This window comes from Aethalodelphis obliquidens, unplaced genomic scaffold, assembly GCF_003676395.1.
Source record: "Aethalodelphis obliquidens isolate GAN/ISIS:26980383/991018 unplaced genomic scaffold, ASM367639v1 scaffold30, whole genome shotgun sequence".
Taxonomy (NCBI): domain Eukaryota; kingdom Metazoa; phylum Chordata; class Mammalia; order Artiodactyla; family Delphinidae; genus Aethalodelphis; species Aethalodelphis obliquidens.
In genome coordinates, this window is record NW_020837974.1 from 9,263,807 (window position 1) to 9,286,359 (window position 22,553).

General features: G+C 53.6%; 3 protein-coding genes across 9 annotated transcripts; 2 read left to right on the forward strand and 1 right to left on the reverse strand.

The window, feature by feature from the left end:
* Positions 1 to 3,729: 3,729 nt before the first annotated feature.
* On the forward strand, positions 3,730 to 5,452 carry CLDN4 (claudin 4). Its single transcript, XM_027126149.1, has one exon. It carries the CDS (start codon positions 3,987 to 3,989, stop codon positions 4,614 to 4,616), a length of 630 nt encoding a protein of 209 aa, XP_026981950.1. The 5' UTR covers positions 3,730 to 3,986; the 3' UTR covers positions 4,617 to 5,452.
* Positions 5,453 to 6,342: 890 nt separating this feature from the next.
* METTL27 (methyltransferase like 27) lies at positions 6,343 to 10,432 on the reverse strand. Its single transcript, XM_027126148.1, is given in 6 exon segments — positions 6,343 to 6,631; positions 6,633 to 6,753; positions 8,531 to 8,623; positions 8,996 to 9,131; positions 9,345 to 9,473; positions 10,026 to 10,432. Coding segments are annotated over 6 exon segments (729 nt in total). The 5' UTR covers positions 10,149 to 10,432; the 3' UTR covers positions 6,343 to 6,504.
* A 1,005-nt stretch (positions 10,433 to 11,437) lies between these two features.
* Positions 11,438 to 21,556, forward strand: LOC113630582 (uncharacterized). Of its 7 annotated transcripts, none has more exons than XM_027126151.1 (4): positions 11,438 to 11,489; positions 16,011 to 18,154; positions 18,396 to 18,526; positions 18,699 to 21,556. In XM_027126151.1, exons 2-4 carry the CDS (start codon positions 17,946 to 17,948, stop codon positions 19,322 to 19,324), a joined length of 966 nt encoding a protein of 321 aa, XP_026981952.1. In that variant the 5' UTR covers positions 11,438 to 11,489; positions 16,011 to 17,945; the 3' UTR covers positions 19,325 to 21,556. The 7 variants fall into 7 exon arrangements, 3 of the variants coding, with proteins under 3 accessions (XP_026981952.1, XP_026981953.1, XP_026981951.1); XM_027126152.1 differs by lacking the exon at positions 11,438 to 11,489 and having other exon boundaries at positions 14,928 to 16,816; positions 16,940 to 18,154; XR_003437020.1 differs by lacking the exon at positions 11,438 to 11,489 and having other exon boundaries at positions 14,928 to 17,017; positions 18,092 to 18,154; positions 18,396 to 21,556.
* The last annotated feature ends 997 nt before the right edge of the window (positions 21,557 to 22,553 follow it).

The following is a 22,553-nucleotide window of genomic DNA, read 5'->3' on the forward strand; positions in this document are numbered from 1 at the left end:
TTCTCGGTACGCGGGCCTCTCACCGCTGTGGCTTCTACCGTTGCGGAGCACAGGCTCCGGACGCACAGGCTCAGCGGCCATAGCTCACGGGCCTAGCCGCTCCGTGGCATGTGGGATCTTCCCGGACCGGGGCATGAACCCGTGTCGCCTGCATCGGCAGGCGGACTCTCAACCACTGCATGACCAGGGAAGCCCTAGCCATTTGGTTTTATACAGATCAAAACGTATGTTTGGTGGGGAAGAATAATTTTAAGTTGACACCTGGCCTTAGAGTTCCTGGTCCCAGCGGAGACGAGTGAAGGGTCCCGGGACTCGGGTCCGCTCAGCCCTCAGAGATCCCTCTGGCCGCCTCGGCAGGGGTCTGGTGGACCCGCACAGACCAGAGAAGGACAAAGAAGGCTCAGATGGCAGCAGGGCGCCTCAAGGTTGGATGCGAGACTTTATCTGCCACTTTCCCAGGGACATGCAGGGAGCTGGGCACAAGGCTGTGTGTGTGTGTATGTGTGCGTTGTGATCAAAGACTTGGCTGAGCCCCTGGGGCCCTGGGGACCAGGGTCTGAGAAGTCCCAGCTCCCCTTCGGTGCGAGGGTAGAACCAGAGCTGAGGGCCTGATGCTTTGTGACATGAACTTGGCTCTTTCCTCCTCACGGTCCCAAGCTTTTCAGCTCTCAAAGCACTTTCACATCCTCGTCTTATTTCACATCTGTCTTAGATCGGGAAATGTGCTAATGTCTTCAATTTACAGAGAGAAGTTGAGGCCCAGAGATGGAGCTGGCTTCCCCCGAGGTCACGGGGCTGGTGAGAGGGTTATGGGCGGAGATGGGTGACCTGATCTGGCTGGGGAGAGCGCTGTCCTTGATAAAAACCAGCGTGTAAGATACAATTCTATTGGCGTCAAATTAGTGTATGTTGGGAGAAAGAAAAAGAAATAAGTGCTAACCCTGCCCTCTCAGCCCCCAAAGCAAAAGTCATGAATGGCAGACACACTAGTAAAGTGTCACAGTGAAAGACTGTCTAAGCTGTTGGGAGGACCAGGCCCAGGGAGCCAGAGTGGGTGTAGGAAAATTGTTCCGGCTTTGCCGGTGTTTTTCCTGCAGCAGGTGCGTGGGACCCAGCCAGTGTCTCCTGGCGTAAATGAATCCTCAGCAAATATTTCTCCAGCTCCACTCATGTGCAGAGGGCTCACAGCTCCCCCAGGACTGGCTCCTGTTTCTCCTTCACACCTGAGCACCTCGAGCTCCACCTGAGCTCCCCTGCCCTGGGCCTGCCCTTTGCCTTGGGCCCTCTTGCACCTGTCCTCCCCCTAGCTTTCAGCCCCTCCCCTGCCTCTGAAGTGCTTGGCTGAGCTGGGCAGGGAAGGACAGCTTCTTAGTCACTTCTGTTGGGCCACAGGTGGAAAGCTCTAGGGCCTGTGTGCTCCCCCTCCCCCACTGCTGCTTCTCCAAGTGCCAGTCAGCTGTGTCCCAGAACAAGAGCAGGAAGTTGAGGGAGGGGCGTGTAGGGGGTGAGTGAGGGTCTCTGTAGGCAGAAACCTTACTGAAGGGCTGGAATGACCAGCCCACCCCGTTCTGGGCAAGCCCCACACGGCCCTCCCTGGGCCTCAGTTCACCCATCTGTGCAAAGGCAGTAAGAGTCCTTGCCCTGCTTAATGATAGGCAGGCTGTGATGAGGTCACTGCAGGGAAGCACTTATCGTCCCTCTGGAAGGGCAGTATCTCCGTTGCTCAGTCCACAGGCCTGTTTGCGTGCTGTTCCTCGAAGCCTGGTAAGGAGAACGCCAGGGAGGCGTGGTCCTGGCAGGAACTATTCCTGTTTGTGTTGGTGTGTGTGTCTGGGGCTGAGGGGGAGTGGGGGAGGGCAGCTGGGAACCGGGATAATGCCTCCTGCCTTGTTGAGCACCTAGTAGGTGTCAACCCCTGCGCTGAGCTCTGAGGCTGAGTATCTATCCTTCAGGAGCCCCCAGCCTTGTAGGGGAGACCGAAGTGTTTACAGTCAACCACAGTACAAGGACCTCAGTTTCCCCATCGCGCTAGCTTATTCCTGCCAGCCCTATGGTTCCACAGGCTGTCAGCACGTTTTAAATAGCTCACAGAAAGCTTCTACCCAAATCACCCACACAGGATAGCTCTCTTTCTCGGGAAGCTCAGGGACCACTGCCAGGGTCAGATTAGACACCCAGCTGCCCCAGGGCACCAGGCACGGGGCTGGACAATGCTGGGGGCTCAGGGATGAGCTCCCCAGCACGTGGGGAAGAAAGGGGGTGGGGTTCCCTTGATCCAGCCAGGATGAGCCTGGCCATTCTCTCTCCCCACCACAGTGACTCCTTCCTTTAGGTTCCCAAAGCCCCTGCCCTGAATCAGGCCCTTCCTAATCCTTGCCCTCTGCCCGGCTTTCACCTCCATCCTGTTTCCAGAGACCCCTTTCTCAACCTGGCATCCGATGCCCTTGCTGGTCTCACAGCCTCTGTGCACAGCCCAGGGCTCCGAGATGCCTGAGGCAGAAATTTCTGGCTCTTTTCCTCTGGCCCCTCCCCCACTACCCCGTCTCTGGTCAGACTGGATTCCTCTGAATCTGTTCTGGTTCCCAGAACTAGCTGCATCTCCCCACCTTGGGCACCTTGGCGCTCGCCGTTCCCTCTCCCTGAAGCTCTCCTTCACCTAGTCCTGCTGTCTTGCCCAACTCCAGAGGGCCCCGTCCATGGCGATTTCTGTCATCAGTGCCTCTGCAGCACAACCCAGTTGCCTGGAGTTATGCCAGGCAACTCCCCTTCCCTGTCAGGCCCCCTCCCAGGCACCACCCCCGACACCCCAGCTGAGTTTTTCCTCCCCTTCCGAGTCTCATGGGACTTTGCTCCCATTCTGGCTTTATCAGAGGACGGTTCTGTGTATCTTCACTAAGTAAACACCTGTTTGCTGGACTGATGTCCCCAGGGTCTGGCCCATGGCTTTCTCTTGGTGACCTCCCCGATCTAATTCTGGCCAAGCCGGCTTTGCCCCAGCAGAAACTGGCTGAAACTTCTGAGGTTGGGGGCAGGCTTCCTTCTCTCTTTGGCCAAAAGGGCATCACCTCCGAGACCCCTCCTCCGGCAGGGCTGGGAAGCCAGGTGATGGTGGTGAGAGATGGGGAGGGCACGTGATGGACCCAGGAGTCCGGGCCCCCCAGCTCCTTGGTCCTTAAAACTGGACCACATCAGGCCAATGTCCAGACGCGGGTAATGCAGATGCATGGATGGCGAGACGCTTAACAGTTAATTGTCAGGCCAGTGATGCAGCTGATGAGGACTCTGACATCAGTAATCATGGTGCGGCTGCTCTTTGATGTTCCCAGGACTCTATCCTCAGACCCTCTCCCTGAAGGTAGCCACCTTCCATCCAACCACCCAAGCCTGGAATGAGGGAGCCCTGGGGTGTGGGGACCCTGGTCTTCAGGCCCCAAACCTGGCTGGGCCTGGCTCCCCGCTCCGGCCCCCCAGGTATGTCCAGGTGTTTGCAGGCTGTGACTCAGTGTCTATCTCCCGGATGACCTCAGCACGGGCCTGGGGGCAGGGGGAAAGGGCAGTTTCCTCTGAGACTGGCTCTCCAGCGTGGTGACTCAGGGGCCGAGGGCTGGGGCCTGAAAGTTCTTTTGTTGGCAGGCTCAGGAATCTAGAGAAACTGGTCAGGGGGCGGCTCCAGGGACTGAAACCCCTCCCTCGGCCCCCGCCCCTCCCGCGGAGCCCTATAACTGCTCCAGTCTTTAGCCTGAGAGCTTGCGGCAGCTGTCGGCAGGAAGGAACTGGTTGTGTTACACTCTGACTCTCGCTGGGTTTGTGCCTCTGACCCTCAGGAAAGGCACCCGGAGCTGCTCCAACTGGCTTTGCCTCTGGACTTGCAGTGAAAGACCTCCCTGCGAACGCTGAGTGTTCATCCTCGGCACTTGGACTCCTACAGCCTCCAGGGCCGGATCCCCACAGCCTTCCAGGTCCTAGACCCCAGCAGACGCTAAGCTATGGCTTCCATGGGGCTGCAGGTGATGGGTATCGCTTTGGCCGTGCTGGGCTGGCTGGGCGCCATACTGAGCTGCGCGCTGCCCATGTGGCGCGTGACGGCCTTCATCGGCAGCAACATCGTCACGTCCCAGACCATCTGGGAGGGCCTGTGGATGAACTGCGTGGTGCAGAGCACGGGCCAAATGCAGTGCAAGGTGTACGACTCGCTGCTGGCGCTGCCGCAGGACCTGCAGGCGGCCCGCGCCCTCATCGTCATCTGCATCATCTTGGCCGTGCTCGGTGTGCTGCTCTCGGTGGTGGGCGGCAAGTGCACCAACTGCGTGGAGGATGAGAGCGCCAAGGCCAAGACCATGATTGTGGCCGGCGTGGTGTTCCTGCTGGCCGGCTTGCTGGTGATGGTGCCCGTGTCCTGGACGGCCCACAATATCATCCGCGACTTCTATAACCCACTGGTGGCCTCGGGCCAGAAGCGGGAGATGGGTGCCTCGCTCTACATTGGCTGGGCCGCCTCTGGCCTGCTGATGCTCGGTGGGGCCTTGCTTTGCTGCAACTGCCCACCCCGTACCGACAAGCCCTACTCTGCCAAGTACTCTGCCGCCCGCTCCGCTCCAGCCAGCAACTACGTGTAAGGCGCTACTGTTGACTCTTTTCCTTTCAGCTTTGTTTCTCCCTGGACTGAGCTTACTGTGACCCCAGGATGGCCTGCCAAGCAGAGACTGAGCCAGGCCGTTGGCCAGCAGCCCTCAGCCCCTCCTGGCCCTGTCGGACATTTTCTCAAGGTCACCTCCAACACTAGCAAGGATGGATGGAAAGAGACTCCTGTACCACCTTCCTCGGAATGGCTGTGGATACGGGGGGCTGGCTCCTGCTGGCCCGGACAGCTCAGCCCTGACTTTGCTTGGGCTCTGCCTCTGAGTGGGTGTTCAGCGGACCATGGGACTATGCCCATGTTGATCACGGCCCCCTTCTTTGATCCTCCCCACTCCGTCTGCCAGCATCCTCTGGGTGGGTCAGCGAGCGCTTGGGCTGCGCCTTGCCCATGGAAACCTGTGGCCACGAGAACGGCCGCCTTGCTCACCCACCTGCCCTTGGAGCATAGTTGCCGAGCAGAGAGTGGACGGACAGGTTTAGAGGGGAGGGGCAGAGGTGCTACAAACTGGTTTGGGTAGTGGTGGGGGAGGGGGCTACATGTGGCCCAGGCTGCCCACACCCCTTCCAGCCCCTGTCCTGCAGGCTCCGAAGAAGGACCCCGGGCCCCTTGAGACTGGCCACCTCTGGATCCTCACCCCTGCCAAGGTCATTGGAGAGCCTGGGAGAGGCAGGGGGAATGCTCTTTCTCTGGTCCTAACCCCAGGAAGTCCTGGGGCTTTCCCCTGCTGCTACGTGGTTTCTGTTTTGTAATTTAAACTATTTGTCACGGTAATTGCTATTATTTTCTACAATAAATGGGACCTGTGCACAGGAAGACTGTATCGTTTCTGATTTCAGCTGCGGAGGTGGAGGGGAGGGCAGGGTTGGAAGCCTGGGCAGGGGGGTGGTGAGGGGCAGGACGACCGTGTGGTGGCCAGGACCAGAAGACTTACAAAACTGGTTCTGGGGAATTGTGAGACGTCGAAACTGGCCCCGAGCTTTGGAGTCACCTTGCTCAAGCCCTCCATTTGTCAGAGCGTAAAGCCCAGGACCTTAGGAAAGTGCTGGGGACTGTAGGAGGGAGGAAAGATGAGAACAGCCAGCCCTGGGGGATGGGCCACCTGCCCTCCCCTCCTTTTGTTCCAGCTCCGTCTGGGCCTCCAGGCTGGTCTGCTCACCCCCCAGGTCCCTTCTCCCAGCCTTTGCTCAGGCTGTCTCTGCCCTCAGCCTGGAACGTCCCTCTTCCTTTCTCCACCCTTCTGAATTCTAGTCCCAAAGGCTCAGCTCTGCGCCTCCTCCTCCATGAAGCCTTCCCTGGCTCCTGTCTGGAGGCATTATCATCAGCCCTGTTCACATCCCCACCTGGTGCTGGTGCGGACAGTCACCGAGGCCCTTTCACCTGCCCAGCTCTGGGGCAGCCTCCAAGCTACGCCCTGAGCCCCTCGGCTCCGCGTTCCGATCCCTTTAGAGATGAGGAAACCGAATCCTGGACACGTGAAAGTGTTTGGCCAAGGCCCAGATGCGTGAGCACGGGTTCCTGGTCTGTGAGTTAGAAGGAGAGGGCCCTCCACCCCGGGAGGGGTCAGAGTCACATCTGTGGCCCTATCGCGCCTGGCACAGGGACAGCCAGGGATGGGGCCCCTCTCTGTCCTGTTTCTTCTCTTCTGTCCTCCATAGGGACAGATGTCACTCTTTGCAGGGGTGAGAAAACCGCCGAGCCAGAGCTCTGCTGCCGCTTCTGGGACTCATTTAATAGGCATAGCTCTCCTGAGGGGCAGGGCTGGTGCAGCGGCCTCATTTTACAGGCAAAGCAGAGGAGGCCCAGCCATGGGCCTGGCCAAGGCCTCATGGAGGCTCGGAGGCCAGCTGGGGGCTAGGCACTGGGCCTCACTCCCTCAGCCTGGGCTGCCTCCTGCTTTCGGTACAGGTAGACGATGCCGGAGATGAAGCCGTCGCTGTCAGAGGTGCCAGGCCCCACCTCGAGCTCGGAGGTGGCCAGTTCCCACTGGTCCACAGGCCAGACCACCAGGCGTTCCCAAGCCCTGGCCTGCTCCAGCCTGGCCAGGGTGGCCTCCAGCGCCTCTTTGTAACGCAGGTTGGATGGGTTGGTCCTGGTGGTCAGACACAGCAGCCCACCTGGGGAGGGGTGGGGAAGGAGCAGGTGAGTGGGGGAGGGGCAGGAGCCAGGGACAGGAAGGTTGTCCCCTTCCTGCTCACATCCTCAAGGGAGGAAGTTCTCCCAGCTTTGTCCCCGGGCCAGCCTTTCCCATCTCCAAGCCCCTGGTGCTCACTGATCCCTCCCCCAGGAATACCCTCTGCTTCCTCAGCTTACCAGCCTCCTACACACCTTTCAAGGCCTGAGTGTCCTTTATGCTGGGAATTTGGGGCTGAATCCCCTTGACAGAGGGGGCTCCCTTCTCACTGTTCACCCAGCCCCTCTCCTGGAGGATACGGCTGTGTCTGAATGCTCATGGGCTTTGGACCTTGGGCAACTCCCTTCACCTCTTGGAGCCTCAGTTTCCCAGCTTGCAGGCATGGTTACCCTGTCTCACTGGAAGGCCAGCACAGTCAGTAAGCACTGGCTGAATGAATGAACGACCTTGTCACTCCAGGTCTTCTCCAGGCACCTAGTGTATGCGGGCTCAGATATACTCAAGAGAGACAGGAGTCTGGAAGGCTTCTTGGAGGAGGAGGTAAGGAGAAGCAGGGTGCTACTGGCGGAGAGGGGCTTCGTGAGAGGAAAGGCTCTGAAGCAAGGAGGCTGTGACATGTGGGCGGGCAGTCTGGCCGGCTGAGGGGACTGGCAAGCACAGGCTGGGCGAGGAGGTCTGGTCCTTACTTGTTCAGGTGATGGGAGTTTCCTGCCCTCCCGAGCCTGATCACTACCTCTCTCTCTGATGCCACCAATGTCCCTGCATCTGTCAGCCTCTGCGGTTCCCTGAGGATGAGGCCTGCCTAGACCTGTCTTGACTTTGCCAGAGCCCCTGCTGAGCCCAGCAGGGGTGAAGGGGCAGGGAGCAGATGCAATCTTGCTGTGATGGGGCACCTTCGGGGCTTCCAGATCCTGTCCTGCAGCCAGGTCTGAGCCTCGTGGTCCTCACACGCCACCACTCTCCTTTCTACCTGGGACTTCACTTAGGCTGTGTTCCTGCGTGGACTGCCCCTCACTCCCCATCCCAGCTGTCCCAAATGCCTCTCTTGTCTGAATTCTCAGGGCATTGAGCACCCACAGCCCTGTGGGCCCACCTCGGGCTTGGTCTTTTTCCCCTGGCCCCTTTCCGGGGTATGTGGGTTGGGTGTGTACCTTCTCCCCAGGGCAGAAGCAAGCACGGGGCAAGGCACACAGTAGCAGCACAGTAAACACAACCCTCACCTGCACATCAGCCCCACTTGTGGAGTTTATAGAAAAGCACTCACATCTATCATCTCACCTGAACAGCCCCATTTCACAGATGAGGAAACTGAGGTCACGAAAGAGAAAGAGACTCCCCCTAGGTTAGTGGGGAAGCTGGAAGATGAGGGAACTCAACGGAGCCCCTACTATGTGCCAGGACTGAAACACAGGCCTTACAGACACTACTTGACCCAATTCTCACCGTAATCCTACGGGGAAGGGACTGTGCCACTCTGCTTACTGATGAGGAAATAGAGGCTGGAGAGGAGAGTGGAGTTGCTTCCGGTTTCCCAGTGGATAAGAGGCAAGCTGGCAACCTGCCTGCCCTGCCTGTTTGCCTGGGTCTGTTCATGGTGGCGGCTGCAGCCGAGCCTGGGACGGCAGCTGTGGCTGGGAGGCCAGGCTGTGTGACCCTGGGCATAACCCTACTCTCGCTTGGCCTGAGGCTTTCTGAGGCTTGCGTCTGTGGGTGTGGAGAAGGGAAGGTGCCTGCGTGTGGCTGGATGGGCTGCTGCTCACCTGGCTTGGTAACCCGCAGGAGCTCAGGTACGGCACTGCAGGGCACCTGGCCGTCACTGAGGGCGCCCACCACCAGCACCGCGTCGAAGGTCCCTGTGTGGAGGTGCGGACGTGGTGTGGTGGTTTGTCTTCAGTGTGGCCTCAGACCACCCTGGGGGATGGTGCGCGTGACGGGGCCTGGGGAGGGACCAGGCCTGCCACTGGTGTCTATGGGACCCAGATCCCGTGGGGGATACGGCAGATGTGGCCCAGTCCTGGACTGAGGTCAGATCATGGGACGGAAGTTTCAGAGAAAGCGTCTCAGTGAGGGATTGGGGGGCTCGAAAAGAGAATAGGACTCAGTGTGGGAGGCGGCTTGTGGAGGGCTAGGCAAGGGGGATGGAGTCTTGGCAAAAGAAAGGGGCTACGTCAGGTGGGCTTGGTCAGAGGGTGTGATTTCGGGTGCTGAAGGGGGTAGGGGAGTACCTTCAGAGCTGGGTAGAGGCTCCTGGCCCAGGGTGCAGAGGCTGAGGCGCTGGTAGAGGCCACGGGCCCGGGCCTGTTCCAGCATCCCTGGGCTCCCATCCACCCCATGCAGCTGGAGGAAGCCCCGAGCCTGCAGCTGGGGTGGGGGCACCCAGTCACAATTCATACCTGCCGCCTCCCACTTAGGTCCCTGCACCTCGGGGAGGACAGTGGTCCCCGCAGTGGATGTAGCCCAAGTGTTTGGAACCAGTGAGTCTGAGCAGGGAGGCGGGGATCTGGGGCCTGGGGTAGTAGGAATTTTGAGCAAGTGGGGGCTGAAGGGAGGGCAGGGGATCTGGGGTGGTCTCACCTCTGCAGCCACTAGGCCAGTACCACAGGCCACGTCCAGGATCAGGGCAGCGTGGGGTGGACCTGGAAGGGCTTGGGTGAGGCAGTCCACTGCGAGCTGGGGAGCGCGGTACTGCAGGGCGTCCACGTCCTGGGGACAGAGTGCTGCACCAAGAGCCACCCCGTGCCCCAGTGTTTGGGGGACCTCCTTTTGGGTGGTCTAGGAGTCAGCCCGGCCTAGCTGTGTGTGTCGGGGGCCCAGGGCCTGCTGGGACTACAGTGAGGGGAGAACCAGGTATGAGGTGCTTTTCTCTGTCAAAGAGCGGGGACTGGAGAGTAGGCCTCAGCCCACGGCTGGGGTCTTTTCTGTGGGCCTTGGCATGGCTCTCTGCTTAGTTCATACTGACCCCTCAGTGGCACCTCTGCCTGGACTGCAGTCCCAGGGTGGGGATGTCTTGGCCCCTGATCTCTAGGGTCTGCCAGTCTGGAAGATGGGTCTGGTGAGAGGGCAGGGCCACTGTGGATGCGCTGAAGAGGAGCCAGTCCCAGAAGAGACAGGACTGCAGGGCTGCACCCAGGTCTTACTTCCCTCTCACATTCGTTGCCCTGCGATGATGCAAGGCTCACTATTCCGGCTTTACAGACACGAAAACTGAGGCCGTGCAAGTAGATGGAAGCAGAGGTGAGGACCCGGCCGGTTTACCTGGTCATAATCCGGAGCCCATTGGTCATAGAAGTGAAGCTTGTGGGCCAGGTCGGTGATGCCATGCGAAGCCCCCACTCGCGCCCGCACCTCGGGCAGGCTCCGGCCCTCTTCCAGAGCCATCCTCCTGTGGGACACGGCTTCCGTGTCCTGAGGCCCACCTCAGTCTCACCTCCCTCCCACCCATCATGCCCAGCAGAGGAGGCTGTCAGGAGGGTGCCTCTCCCGGCCACCGGCACAATGCAATCCCATTTCACTGGGGGTGGGGTTGGGAACACTGAGCGCAGGGAGGGCGAGGCTGGACACCTGGGGACTCAGGGCTGCTGGAAGGGGTGTTCCCCGCGGCGGGAGGGAGGACCTGCCCCACCTCCTTGTCGGCCAACGCGAGCGGGATTCCAGGGCGGAAGGGCCCCTTAGGTGGTAGGGGTTCAGAACTCACCACCTATCTGACACGCCAGCGGGGTGGGTGGGCGCTGGAACTCGCGGAAGGGCCTGTAGGCGAGCCTGGCCACGCCCCCACCTCCTTCGATGATTGGTTTTCTGCTAAGAGAAAATGTCCAATCAGAGGAAAGCGCTGGCAACTCGCCCACCCCTCCACCACCAGCCAATGAGCTCAAAGTTCTTGGCCCGCCTTCAGTCCGGGAAGATCCCAGAATCTTGCTGAGAAGTTTGGAAGGTATCTGGGTTGAGTAATGTCCTCTGTGCCCTCCCGACTCCTGACGTCCTTTATGCTTCTCCAAAGCATCAGCTTTTAGGCAGTAGGAGCCTCAGAATTCTTGCGGACCAAAGAGGGACCTAGGATTAGCCTTCATTTTTAGAACAGTCACCAAGATCCATGCAAGGCTGTCCAGTAGAACTTTCTTTGGTGATGGAACTGTTTTATAAATACACGCTGTTCAAGTGGCTGTTGAGCGCTTGAAATGAGCCTAGTGCTGCTGAAAACAAACACTATAGGTTGGGACTTGAAGCCAGTCGCACTTCAGATGGGACTTGAACCCACAATCTCTGGTTTAGGAGGGGACTTGAACTCACAGTCTCCCTGGTGAAATCACATACCTGGTCTCAGGACTTAATGAAGCTCAGGTTCTTTATGTGTTGTTGCGGAAGGAATTCAGCAAGAGGCAAAGTGATAGGTAAGAAGTGGACTTACTGAGAGTGATACAGACTCCATAGACAGAGTGTGGGCCATCTCAGAAAGTGACAGGTTGCCCTGAAATATGGGGAGGTTAGTTTTCTCTGTTTTTTTTGTTTGTTTGTTTTTGTTTTTTGCGGTACGCGGGCCTCTCACTGTTGTGGCCTCTCCCGTTGCAGAGCACAGGCTCCGGAAGAGCAGGCTCAGCGGCCATGGCTCACGGGCCCAGCCGCTCCACGGCATGTGGGATCTTCGCGGACCGGGGCACGAACCGTGTCCCCTGCATCGGCAGGCGGACTCTCAACCACTGCGCCACCAGGGAAGCCCGGGAGGTTAGTTTTTATGGGCTGGATAATTTCATACGCTAATGAGTGGGGGGGATATTCTGACTATCTTGGAGGAGGGGTGGGGATTTAATGGTTGTGCCCTGCCCCCTTCCTGCCTGTCTCAGCACTGAGGAATGAATTTTAAAATTTATTTAAATAATTTAAACAGCCATCTGTGGCTAGTGGCCTCCGAGTTGGACAGAGCAGGGAGCCTTGCTACTCAAAGTATGGTCCACAGACTTGCAGCACCTGCATCAGCATCATTAGCTTGGGTTGCTCCAGGGAAGGACCTTAGGGGAAATGCAATTGTTAGAAAAGCAAATTTGTTAGAAATGCAAATTCTTGAGTCTTATCCCAGGCCTATCGAATGGGGTGGTCGTAGGGCCCAGGGATCTGCTTTTTAACAAACTCTCCGGGTGATTTCTATGCAGATGAATTTTCAGAGGCACTAGCCTAGAGAACCCTTGTAGGGGATTGAAGTGTGGGCAGGCAGTTTGGGAGACTGTTGCAGTTAGCCAGGCAGGAGGTTGATGTCCAGGGTTGATGGTGCCATTCGTAGTGGGGGAATCCAGGAAGAGGAGTAGGTTTGGGGTGAAGAGGATACTAAGAGTTTGGGAATGTTGACTTTGAGATGCGTACTTGAAGATGTCTACTTGATGCCAGAGTCTTGAGCTCAGGAGAGAAGCCAGGCTGGAGACAGATTCAAGGTCATGAGTACAACCTGTGGTGAGTGAAGCATCTGGCACAGGTGAGATTGCTCAGAGAAGAGAAAGGGGAGGGGAGAGCCCTCAGGATCCAGCTTGAGGACCTCCAACACTTCAGTGTTTCAGAGTGTAAGCAGATCGGTTAGGGGGTCCCCAGAGAAAGAGAACCAGGAATGGTTTTCTGGACAGAAGAGAAGCCATTTTGGCCTTAGCCATTTTGTGATCTAAGCTTGGCCACAATGCTTGCCCCTGAACAGGTCTCAGTAACCAGGGATCTTAAAGGAACAAAGGAATGCAGGAACAGAGAAAAGGCAGTCAGACAATAGTGCAGTGATAAAGCAGAGTCCTAGTTCATCCTCAAAGCATGTACATAATAATATATCTTTGAGTTCTGTGGGAACTAAGGCCCCCACCCAAGTAGAGGACAGCAATGATCCTCCTGACTTCAGTCAACTAAAGCCTGGACTCTGTGGGCCTTTGCTCCAATTCTATGCTGAATTCTCCTCTGCTCAGGCCCCTTCATGAATATGCGTATACCGTTAGCTTAAAACTTCCCCAATTTTGCCGTTCAGGGAGACGCTGCTTTGGGAAAGATCCCAGGTGTCCTCCTTACTTGCTGCAGGTAATGAATCCTTCCTTCTTCCTATCTTTGGCTTGGTTGTGTCTTTTGTCTTAACACCCACCAAGAGGTGAATCCAGTTTTCAGGTAACAAGAGGAGCGTCTAGCAGTGTTGAAGAAAACCCCGAGAAAGTAAGGATGCCAAGAACAGAGTGTTTCAAAAAGATGGGAAAAAAAAAAAAAGAAAAAGGACTTTCCTGGTGGTCCGGTGGTTAAGACTCGGCATTCCCAATGCAGGGAGCACAGGTTCGACCCCTGGTCAAGGAACTAAGATCCCACATGCCACATGGTGTTGTCAAAAAAAAAAAAAATCTGCAAAACAAAAAGATGGGGGATGGCCAACATTGCCCGATGTGCTGGTAGGTGGTGTAAAATGAGGCTGAGGAACTGAGCACTGGATGTAGGGACATGGAGACCTTTGGTGGCTGAGGTAGACCCTGATAGCGCACACTAGTTACCAAGTTTGCCTCTTCTCCCTGAGTTAGACTCCACATCCCAGCTTCCCTTACCTGTAGGTGTGGCCGAGTGGCCAAATTCAGGCCAATAGACTGCGGGTGGTGGTGAAGTGCTCCATTTACAGACCTGGACCATAAACGCCTCCCATATGACCCTCTGTGGAGTGGGCTCTAAGCACCCAGAGGAGAGCGGGTCTGTAGACGGAGGCGTCTGGAGCCCTAAATGATTGTGGGGAGCCATGCCCTCCCCACCAACCTGCACTGCACGGTAACATGGACAAAAATAAACTCACAGTGTTAGGCTACTGAGATCTTAGGATTTGTCTATTGCAATAGCTATTGTCATTTCCCTTAATGACCTTGGCAAGAGCAGTTTGGGGGGAGTAGAGGGAGTGGGGGAGACCCAGATTTCAGCTGTTATCTGTGTAGGGGAGCAAAACTTGCCACCCCAAAATGTCTCTTTGGCGTGTAGATTATGTTGAGCTGGAAATGATGACAGCCAAAAAGACTCAGAAAGAAACTCTTTTTAAAAAATCTGTTTTGTTGAAGTATAGTTGATTTACAATGTTGCGTTAATTTCTGCTGTACATCAAAGTGATTCAGTTATATGTGTATACACACACACACACACACACACACATATATTCTTTTCCAGATTCTTTTCCATTATGGTTTATCACAGGATATTGAATATAGTTCCCTGTGCTATAGATTGTGGGTGGTGGTGAAGTGCTCCATTTACAGACCTGTAAACACCTCCTATAAGATGCTCTATGGAGTGGGCTGCAAGGATCTTGTTGTTTATCCATTCTATATATAATAGTTTACGTCTGCAAATCCCAAACTCCCAACCCATTCCTCCCCTCCCCCTGTCCCCCTGGCAACCACAAGTCTGTTCTCTATGTCTGTGAGTCTGTTTCTGTTTCGTAGATAAGTTCATTTGTGTCATATTTTAGATTCCACATATAAGTGATAGCATATGGTATTTGTCTTTCCCTTAATGAAACAGGAGGGAAGCGGGCAGGGCACAACCTTTAAAAGAATGACATAGCCGTTGAGGATATGACACAAACTGGTTAGAACCAACTAGGTTCAAGATGGCAGAAGATTCGACCACCAGTAGAACTTGAGTCTCACTATATACTCATTGTAATTCATTAGCATATGCTAAATGACACATCCACAGGCACCATGACAGTTCTGAGACCAACCATAAAAGGCCAAAAGTGAGTGGGGCCCAATGCCTGGAAATCTCCTCCCCTTCTCCAAAATAGTTGGAATAATCTTCCCACTCATTAGCCTGTGAAATTACCCAGCCCATAAAAACTAAGCACCCCAGGGCTTCCCTGGTGGCGCAGTGGTTGAGAGTCCACCTGCCTATGCAGGGGACACGGGTTCGTGCCCCGGTCCGGGAAGATCCCACATGCCACGGAGTGGCTGGGCCCATGAGCCATGGTCGCTGAGCCTGCGCGTCCGGAGCCTGCGTTCCGCAACAGGAGAGGCCACAACAGTGAGAGGCCCGCATACCACCAAAAAAAAAAAAAACAAAGAAAACAAAAAAAACCCATAAGCACCCCATATTTCGGGGCTCTTGCCTTCTGAGATGGTCCACACTCTGTCTATGGAGTGTGTTTCTCTCTAAATAAATCCACTTCTTACCTATCACTTTGTCTCTCACTGAATTCTTTCTGCAATGAGACATCAAGAACCTGAGCTTTATTAAGTCCTGAAACCAGCTGTGTGATCTCAGTTAAAAGACAGTGGGTTCTGGCTGGGTTAGAGTCCCAGCCCACGGGTTCAAGTTCCAATCTGAGTTTAGGCTGGGTTTGAGTCCCGGCACGTGGGTTCAAGTCCCAATCCGAGGTGCTCAGTTTCATTGACTCAGAAAGAAACTTTGACCTTCCCCCTTACTGCCTAAATCATTTAGATAGAGGGGCTGTTCCTGGAATAGAGCTATCACCAGAGGTATCTGCAAAGAATGTGGGCTAGGTGTGGTGGGAGGAAATTCTAGGAGGGGTCTAGAGATCAGAGTCCACTCTGTATCCCATTGTCTCTGCCTGGTTCATGAACATTTGTTTACCAAACATTTACTTTTTTATCTGTGTCAACTGCCTTCCTCCTTTCTGAAATTCCAACCCCCACCCTAACATCCTCCTTTGTCTTTAGCTGAAGATGATATTTAAGGTGAGTGTTTCTGCCATTTTGGCAAGTTAATCAGTCTTCCTGGGTCTCTTCCATGCATACATGTTATTATATTTTGTTTGGTTTTCTCCTGTTAATCTGTCTCATGTCAATTTAATCCTTAGGTCAGCCAGGAGAACCTAGAAGGGTAGAGGAAAATTTCTTCCTCCCCTGAAACCGAATCCCCCTGAAACCGAGCTCTCCCACCAAGCTTACGATTAACCTCTATCCAAAACGTTATTCTCTTTCTTGTCCTGTACCTGTCCCCCTCAGGACTGAGGAGCATCAAAGAAAAGGGGGGAATGAAACCCTCCTGAGTACAAAAGCCTCTCCGTGTCGCCCATTTCCTGTTTCTAGAAAATGGCTTTTGTCTCTTAGGCCTTCTCTGAGTTCCAAAGAGCAGACACAAGCATTGCTTATTAGGGAAGTGAGGGAATGCTGAAACAAAGATAAAGCAGTTAAGTGAGGAAAAAATGACAATAATTCAGTGATAAAACAGAGTCCTAGTTCCTCTTCAAGGGATATATTGACATAACCATCTGACACATAATTTGGTGTTGTTCTGCAGGAAGTAAGGCCCTCACCAAGGTGGAGGATGGTGACTACATGCTGAGTATAATCAGTAGATCCCAAACCAGTTGGTCAGAACCAGAAGGTTGATGATGTCCCTGGAACACCATCCTGTTATCTCACTACCAACCAACCAGAAGAAAATCATGCACTCTGCAGCCCTCACCCCAAGTGTTGCCTTTAAAAACCCTTCCCTGAGGACCGTCGGGAAGTTCAGGTCTTTTGAGCACAAGCCACCCACTCTCCTTGCTGGGCTCTGCAATACACGCTGTACTTTCCTTGACAACAACCCCTTGTCAGTAAATTGGTTTTGCTTCACATGGGTGAGCAAACCCAAGTTTAGTTTGATAACACCCTGACACCAGCCAAGATCCAAACCCCAGTCTATCTTAGTCTAAAGCTGTACCAAGAACATGCTGTGAACCCACTGTGTTCAGCTGCAAATAACAGAACACCTGTATAGCTGTGGCTTAAACAGAGAGGGGTTTGCAGGTCTCAGAGAGGAAGCTGAGACTGGGCAGCATGGTCTGGGGCTCGGTTATGCCATCAGGGACCCAGGCTCTTATCCTCTTTCCTCTTCTGTCACCTTTTGCATGGAGACCTTTGTCCTCATGTCTGTCATCTTGTCACAGCTGCTACACCTCCCAGTAGGACAAAGGAGAAAGTGCAAAAACCTAGGCCATCTGAGCTTTCTCTGTTTATGACAATAAACAAAAGCTTTATTGGAAGCCCCTCCCCATGACTTCTGCATCATCTTATTGGCCAGACTGGGTCACACAGCCACCCCTGAATCATCGCTGGAAGGTGAGTGGGAAGGGGGGCTGGAGATGGGGGCTAGTTCAACCAGCTGATGTCTGGGCCCCATCTCTGCAGCCTCATGTTCCATTTAGGTCAATAAATATTTATTGTGCACCTTCTGTTTGCCAGGTCCTGTGCAGGGCACTGGAGGCAGTCATAGAGATGAATCAGAAGTAGCCACCACTCCACCCTGTTCTAGTGGAGGAGGTGAGGCTGGGGTGTCTTCTCCTGTCCAGACTCTGGTCACCCACACCCTCCACATCCAGAGCCACTGCTTTGTCTGGGGTGGGGGTGGATGGGTGCTATGATGTTGAGGAATGTCACTGTGGGGAGTGACCCTTCAAGTAAGGTGGATACCCCAGTAAAGGCAGTCCTGTTGGACCATCTGAGGGTGGCTTGGGTTGTCCCAGGAGAGGCCCTGGTTGGGGGGAGGGTCCTGGGGGGATGGTCCCGGGGGGACCTGCCTATCTGATCTGTCCTTGTAGGCCCTCAGTGGTGTCCTGCTCACTGACCAGGGCATGCAAGGTGTGTGGGCACCTGTAGCTAAGGCTCCTGATGGAGGATGAGACTTGCCATGTAAAACACTGGTAGGGGTGCTGGTGGCCTCTGGACACCGCTTTGGTCCCCCCAGACGTGGACCCCAGGCCCCACAGACTTCTTTCTCCACAACCCACTACATTCCTTCCCCTCTGGAGCCCAGGAAGCTGTCCCAGCCTCGGGGTGAGAGGCCTTTCTCTGACCTATCACATTTCTGTCTCCTCTAAGTCAGTCTTCTGAAGTTTCTGTAACTTTTGCCAGAAACCATCTTCCCCCCGGGCAGTGGATAACACTGGGTCCTGCAGCTGTCAAAATGGGGGAAAGGGTCAGGTAACAGAAAATAGTTTTGGGGTGAGGAAGGGGCCACAATGATCTCGGGTGGCCTCGGCCTGCAGCAGCTTGAAGCAGGGTTTCGGTTCCTGGCCGGAGATTGAGGTCTGGCCACAGCAGTAAGAAAGCTGAATCCAAGCCACTAGACCACCAGGCACCAGGGGCCAGTGACAAGGCCCTGGCCCATCAGCTGCGTAGAGATGAATTTCCACATAGAGATGGAAAGTAGTGAAACAAGTAAAGTGTTTATTAGGAGGAAATAGGGTACATGTGGATAGACACACAGGTGGGCTCAGAGAGCGAGTCACGCACTCATGACAGTTTGAATCACTCTTACGGAGCATTTCTTCTGGGTTTCCTTTGGCCAATCATCTTGCTTTGCCTGGTTCTGAGTCCATATTTGGTATATCTCAGGGTCCTCCCCTGTGTGCACACACATCTCTTAGCCACGATGGATTCCAGCGGAGAGGCTTATGGGTAGGTTGACATCACTTATTATGAGGTGACGCCCCCTCCCTTTCAATCTCTGAGGAGCCTTGCTGTGCACGTGTAGTCGGGAAGGTCTCCTTGACCTCGAGAATGAGAAGTATGTGGTCTCTGTCTTTTATCTGGGCGGAACCCAGCTCTCCTCTCTTGCTATTTTGGACAGACTCTAGCTGCTCAGCCTGGGGCCCGTCTATCTTCTGCCCCAGTCATAGCAGCTGTTCATGTTTCAAAGCTGTTGTCGGATCTCAGATGTACAAAGGCCAAGGGTTGCTGGTGGTGGAGGAGAGGGCAGAGTCATCCTGTGGCCGGAAGGAGTGGACAACGGCGATGGCATGACGGGGCAAGACCTGGCAACGCCAACGGGCATGAGTTCTGGTGGGAGGCACAACTTTCAGGGCATCAGGCGTGCGAGGGTGGGGTGTGCGCATGTGTGAGTATATGGGGGTCAGTTGGGATGTTTCTGAATGCAAGTGTCAGAAACCCAAAGCCACCCGAGCCGGTGTTAACAGTAGGGGTTTGCTATTTCCTCTTACAGGAAGTCCGGCGGTCACCAGAACCAAGTCTGAGCCTACCGATCTCACTAAGGACCCAAACTCTATCCTCTGGTTTGCCATGCTGTACGTTTGCTCTGTTGGCCCCTTCTGGTCAGAAGATGGTGACAGCAGCTCAGGCAATCATGTGTCCTCACAGACAAAGCCCCAAGGCACGCTAGGGTTGGCCTTGTCTCCTGGTCTCTCTCTTTTCCTTCGGGGATGGAGGATATTTTCCTGGAAGCCCCAGAGACTGGGAAAGCGAGGTCTGGTACTTCCAGGCTCAGGTGTGGGAGGTGAGCATGGTCTCCAGGAAGGAGGGAGAGGCGAATGGCTGTTGGTACAAGCTGTAGCGCCTGCTCCTTGGGTGTATGCAGACGTGTGCAGAGGGGTGGGAGCGTCTGCAGGTGTAGCTGCTGCCTTGGGTAGGACCCGGGCCACAGGGAGTGTGGTCACCAGGCTGTGGACTTGGTTTCTTACCCTGAATGAGCTACGGGGAGTTACAGCATCAGATCTGCATTTTACAAAGATGGTGAGAGTGGACCCGGTGGACTGCAAGGGCAGAGCCTGTTGCAATCATTTAGGCAAGAGCTGGAGCCCTGAGCAGTGTCAGGGGCTGCCCTGGGGTTAAGGCTGTGGCGTTTTGAGGGATGAGGAGAGAGCAACTCCCCTTCTGCTGAGCTTCCTCCTGCCCCAGGAGCTGCTCATTCTGATCTCCTTTGCCGCCTCCTTCTCCTTTCCTCTCCTCCACCTGTACCCAAAGGCGGGCCCCCGGGCTCAGTCCTGAGTCCTCTTTCTTCTCCATCAACGCCCACTTCCCAGGTGATCTCATCCAGTCCCGTGGTTTTAAATGCTATTTATATGCCAGTGATACCCAAATGGGTGACCAGCCCTGATTCTTCCCTGAACTCTGGACTTGTTCGCCTGACATCTCCCCTCAGAGGCCACTCCCAAACCCCTTCCCGTCTCCGCGGTCCTCTGAACCACTAGGCATCCGGAGGCTCAGCCCGAGCTAATTTTCTCCCATCCCTCGTTCTGTCCACGGGCAAATCCCGTGGCTGCTCCACTTCACCCCTGACACTCTGGTTCCGCTCACCTTCCCCTCTCGCCCAGACCCCTGTGGTGGCCCCCAAACTGGCCTCCCTGCCTCCCCCCATTGTCCCCACACCCAGTCCGTTTCCCTCACAGCAGCCAGGGATCATATTATTGTTTTTTTAAACTTCTTATGGGAAATTTCAAACACACCCAAAAAAAGAGATTAGTACAATAACCTTAGTGTTTGTTTATCACTCAATTTTAGTTGTTAATAAAACATGCCCAGCCAGAATGATGTCTTTACAGTATAAGTTTGGTGGGTTTACCCTCCTGCTTAAAACCTAAAATCCAATTCCTTACCAACCTCATCCTTAACCTCTCTCCTCCTCGCTCTGGCCTCCTGGCCTCTGCTGATCCTGGAACATGCCACGGTGACCTCAGGGCCTTTGCACTGCTGTTTTCTAATGGCCTGGATCACTTCTTTCAGATCTTTGCTTGACTGATTTGTTCTCAACCTTGAGGTATCCACCATTTAGAATGAACAAATGTTAGAATTTTGCCATTATGGCTTCTTAATCTTTGAAAGTAGAAAAAAGGAAAAAGCATGACAGATGAAGCTGACATTCTCTCTGACTTTCTCCCTCCATCTGCTGCTCCAGGGAACCAGCTACCATCACAAACGGGCAGGGACCTTCTAGGTCTTGTATTTTAAGAAAGATTTTCACTGTATATGTGTTCAGAACAACATATAATATGGCTTAGTGGGCTTGAAAAAATTATACAAATGCTATCATTCCACAGCTATGACTGTAACTTTCCCTTTTCACGTAACACCGTGTTTTTGAGATCTGTCCACATTGATACACACAGATTGCATTCATTTTAATCACTGCTTAGTCATCCCTGAGACAGATACACCCAGTTTATTTATTTCCCAATTGATGGAAAAATGCTACCACACGCAGTCTTGCACATGTTTTTTCATTCACAGGTGGATGCTTCTGGAAGGAGTGCTTTTCAGACTGGGGTTTGCAACCCATTAGGGGGTAGTGAAAACAACTCAATCAGTTGTGAAATAGAATAGATAGAGAATAAATGCAACATTGCACGTAATAAGGGTAATTACTGTTTTGTTAACTTCGTGTTTCAGTTTCACGTGTCTGAGTAGTGGGCAGCTTTGTAGAGCATACTCCTTACTGTGGGTGGCTCTCAAAGTCTGAAAACCAAGTCTGAGAGCCACCCACGGTAAGATGTGCTGGGTCAGGGCATGGGCAGTGTCTGATGCTCTGGTCGACCATGAACTCATCCACGCACACACGGTGAAGCGTCAGACTTTTTTTGTTTTTTCAAATGAGTATGAGATAGTATCTAATTGTGGTTTTAATTTGCATTTCCCTCGCTTACTAACGAAGTTGGACATCTTTTCCTACGTTCATTGGCTCTCTGGTTTTTCTCTTCTGTGAAGTGCCTTTATCTATGCGTTCTGCTGCGTCATTTGATTTTATCTTACTGATTTGTAGGTGTTCCTTAGATATTCCATGTATTCTGGCTACTGGTCCTTGGACTGTTTCATGGGTTGCATACATTTCTTCCAGGCTGTCACTACCTTTTGGCTTTGCTCCTGCTGTCTCTACACCAGATTCAGCAACAAGGAGTTTACCAGTGACTTGGGCCAGGACAGTGGCCATGGAAGTGGGGAGGCAGGGGCTGAAGCTGTATGGCCAGTGGCTGGTGACTGCATGACTTCTTTCAACAATATCGTTTAAATGGTCAAGTGAAGGGGCATTGAGGAACATTTTTTTTCTTTTAATAAAAATTGTATACATTTTTTTGGGCTGTACCTTGCGGCTTGGGGTATCTCAGTTCCCCGACCAGGGATTGAACCCCAGCCACGGCAGTGAAAGCGCCAAATCCTAACCACTAGGCCACCAGGGAACTCCCCACGTTGTATACATTTAATGTGTACAACTTGATGTTTTGATACACATATACACTGTGAAATGATCGCCAAAAACCAGTTAAACAACATTTCTGTCACCTCTACATAGTTACCGTGTGTGTGTGTGTGTGTTGAGAAGATTTAATAAAACCTATCCTCTTAGCATATTTCAAGTATACAGTGCAGCACTGTCAGCTGTCATCACCATGCTGTACATTAGATCTTTATACCTTATTCATCCTGTATAACTGAAACTTTGTACCCTTTGATCACTATCACCCAACTTCCTGAGCCTCTGACCACCACCATACTACTTTCTGTTTCTAAGAGTTCAACTTTTTTTTAGATTCCACATATAACTGAGGTCATGCGGTATTTCTCTTTCTGTGTTTTGCTTATTCCACTGAGCCTAATGTCCTCCAGCTCCATCCATGTTGTTACAACTCACGTGTGGGAATGTAAATTAGTACAGCCATTATGGAAAACAGAGTGGAAGTTCCTCAAAAAATTACAAATAGAACTACCTTAGGATCCAGCAAGCCCACTTCTGGGTATATATTCAAAGGAATTGAAATCAGTATCTTGAAGAGCTATTGGCACTCCCATGTTCACTGCAGCATTATTCACAGAAGCCAAGATATGGAAACACCCTAAATGTCCTTTGATGGGTGGAGGAACGTTTTCTTTAGGACACAAGGAACAAGCAGGAAGAGGAGTAGTTGAGGATGGGTGTGGGTGTGGGTGTGTGGAAGATCCCAGAGGGAGGTATAAGTGAGCTGGCAGAAAACAAACGCATGAAACACATTGGTTTTGAACAAACTGATCAGTAAATGAATTGGTGAAAATTATTTGCCATGGTTGTTTTTCACACATTGATTTTTGTACC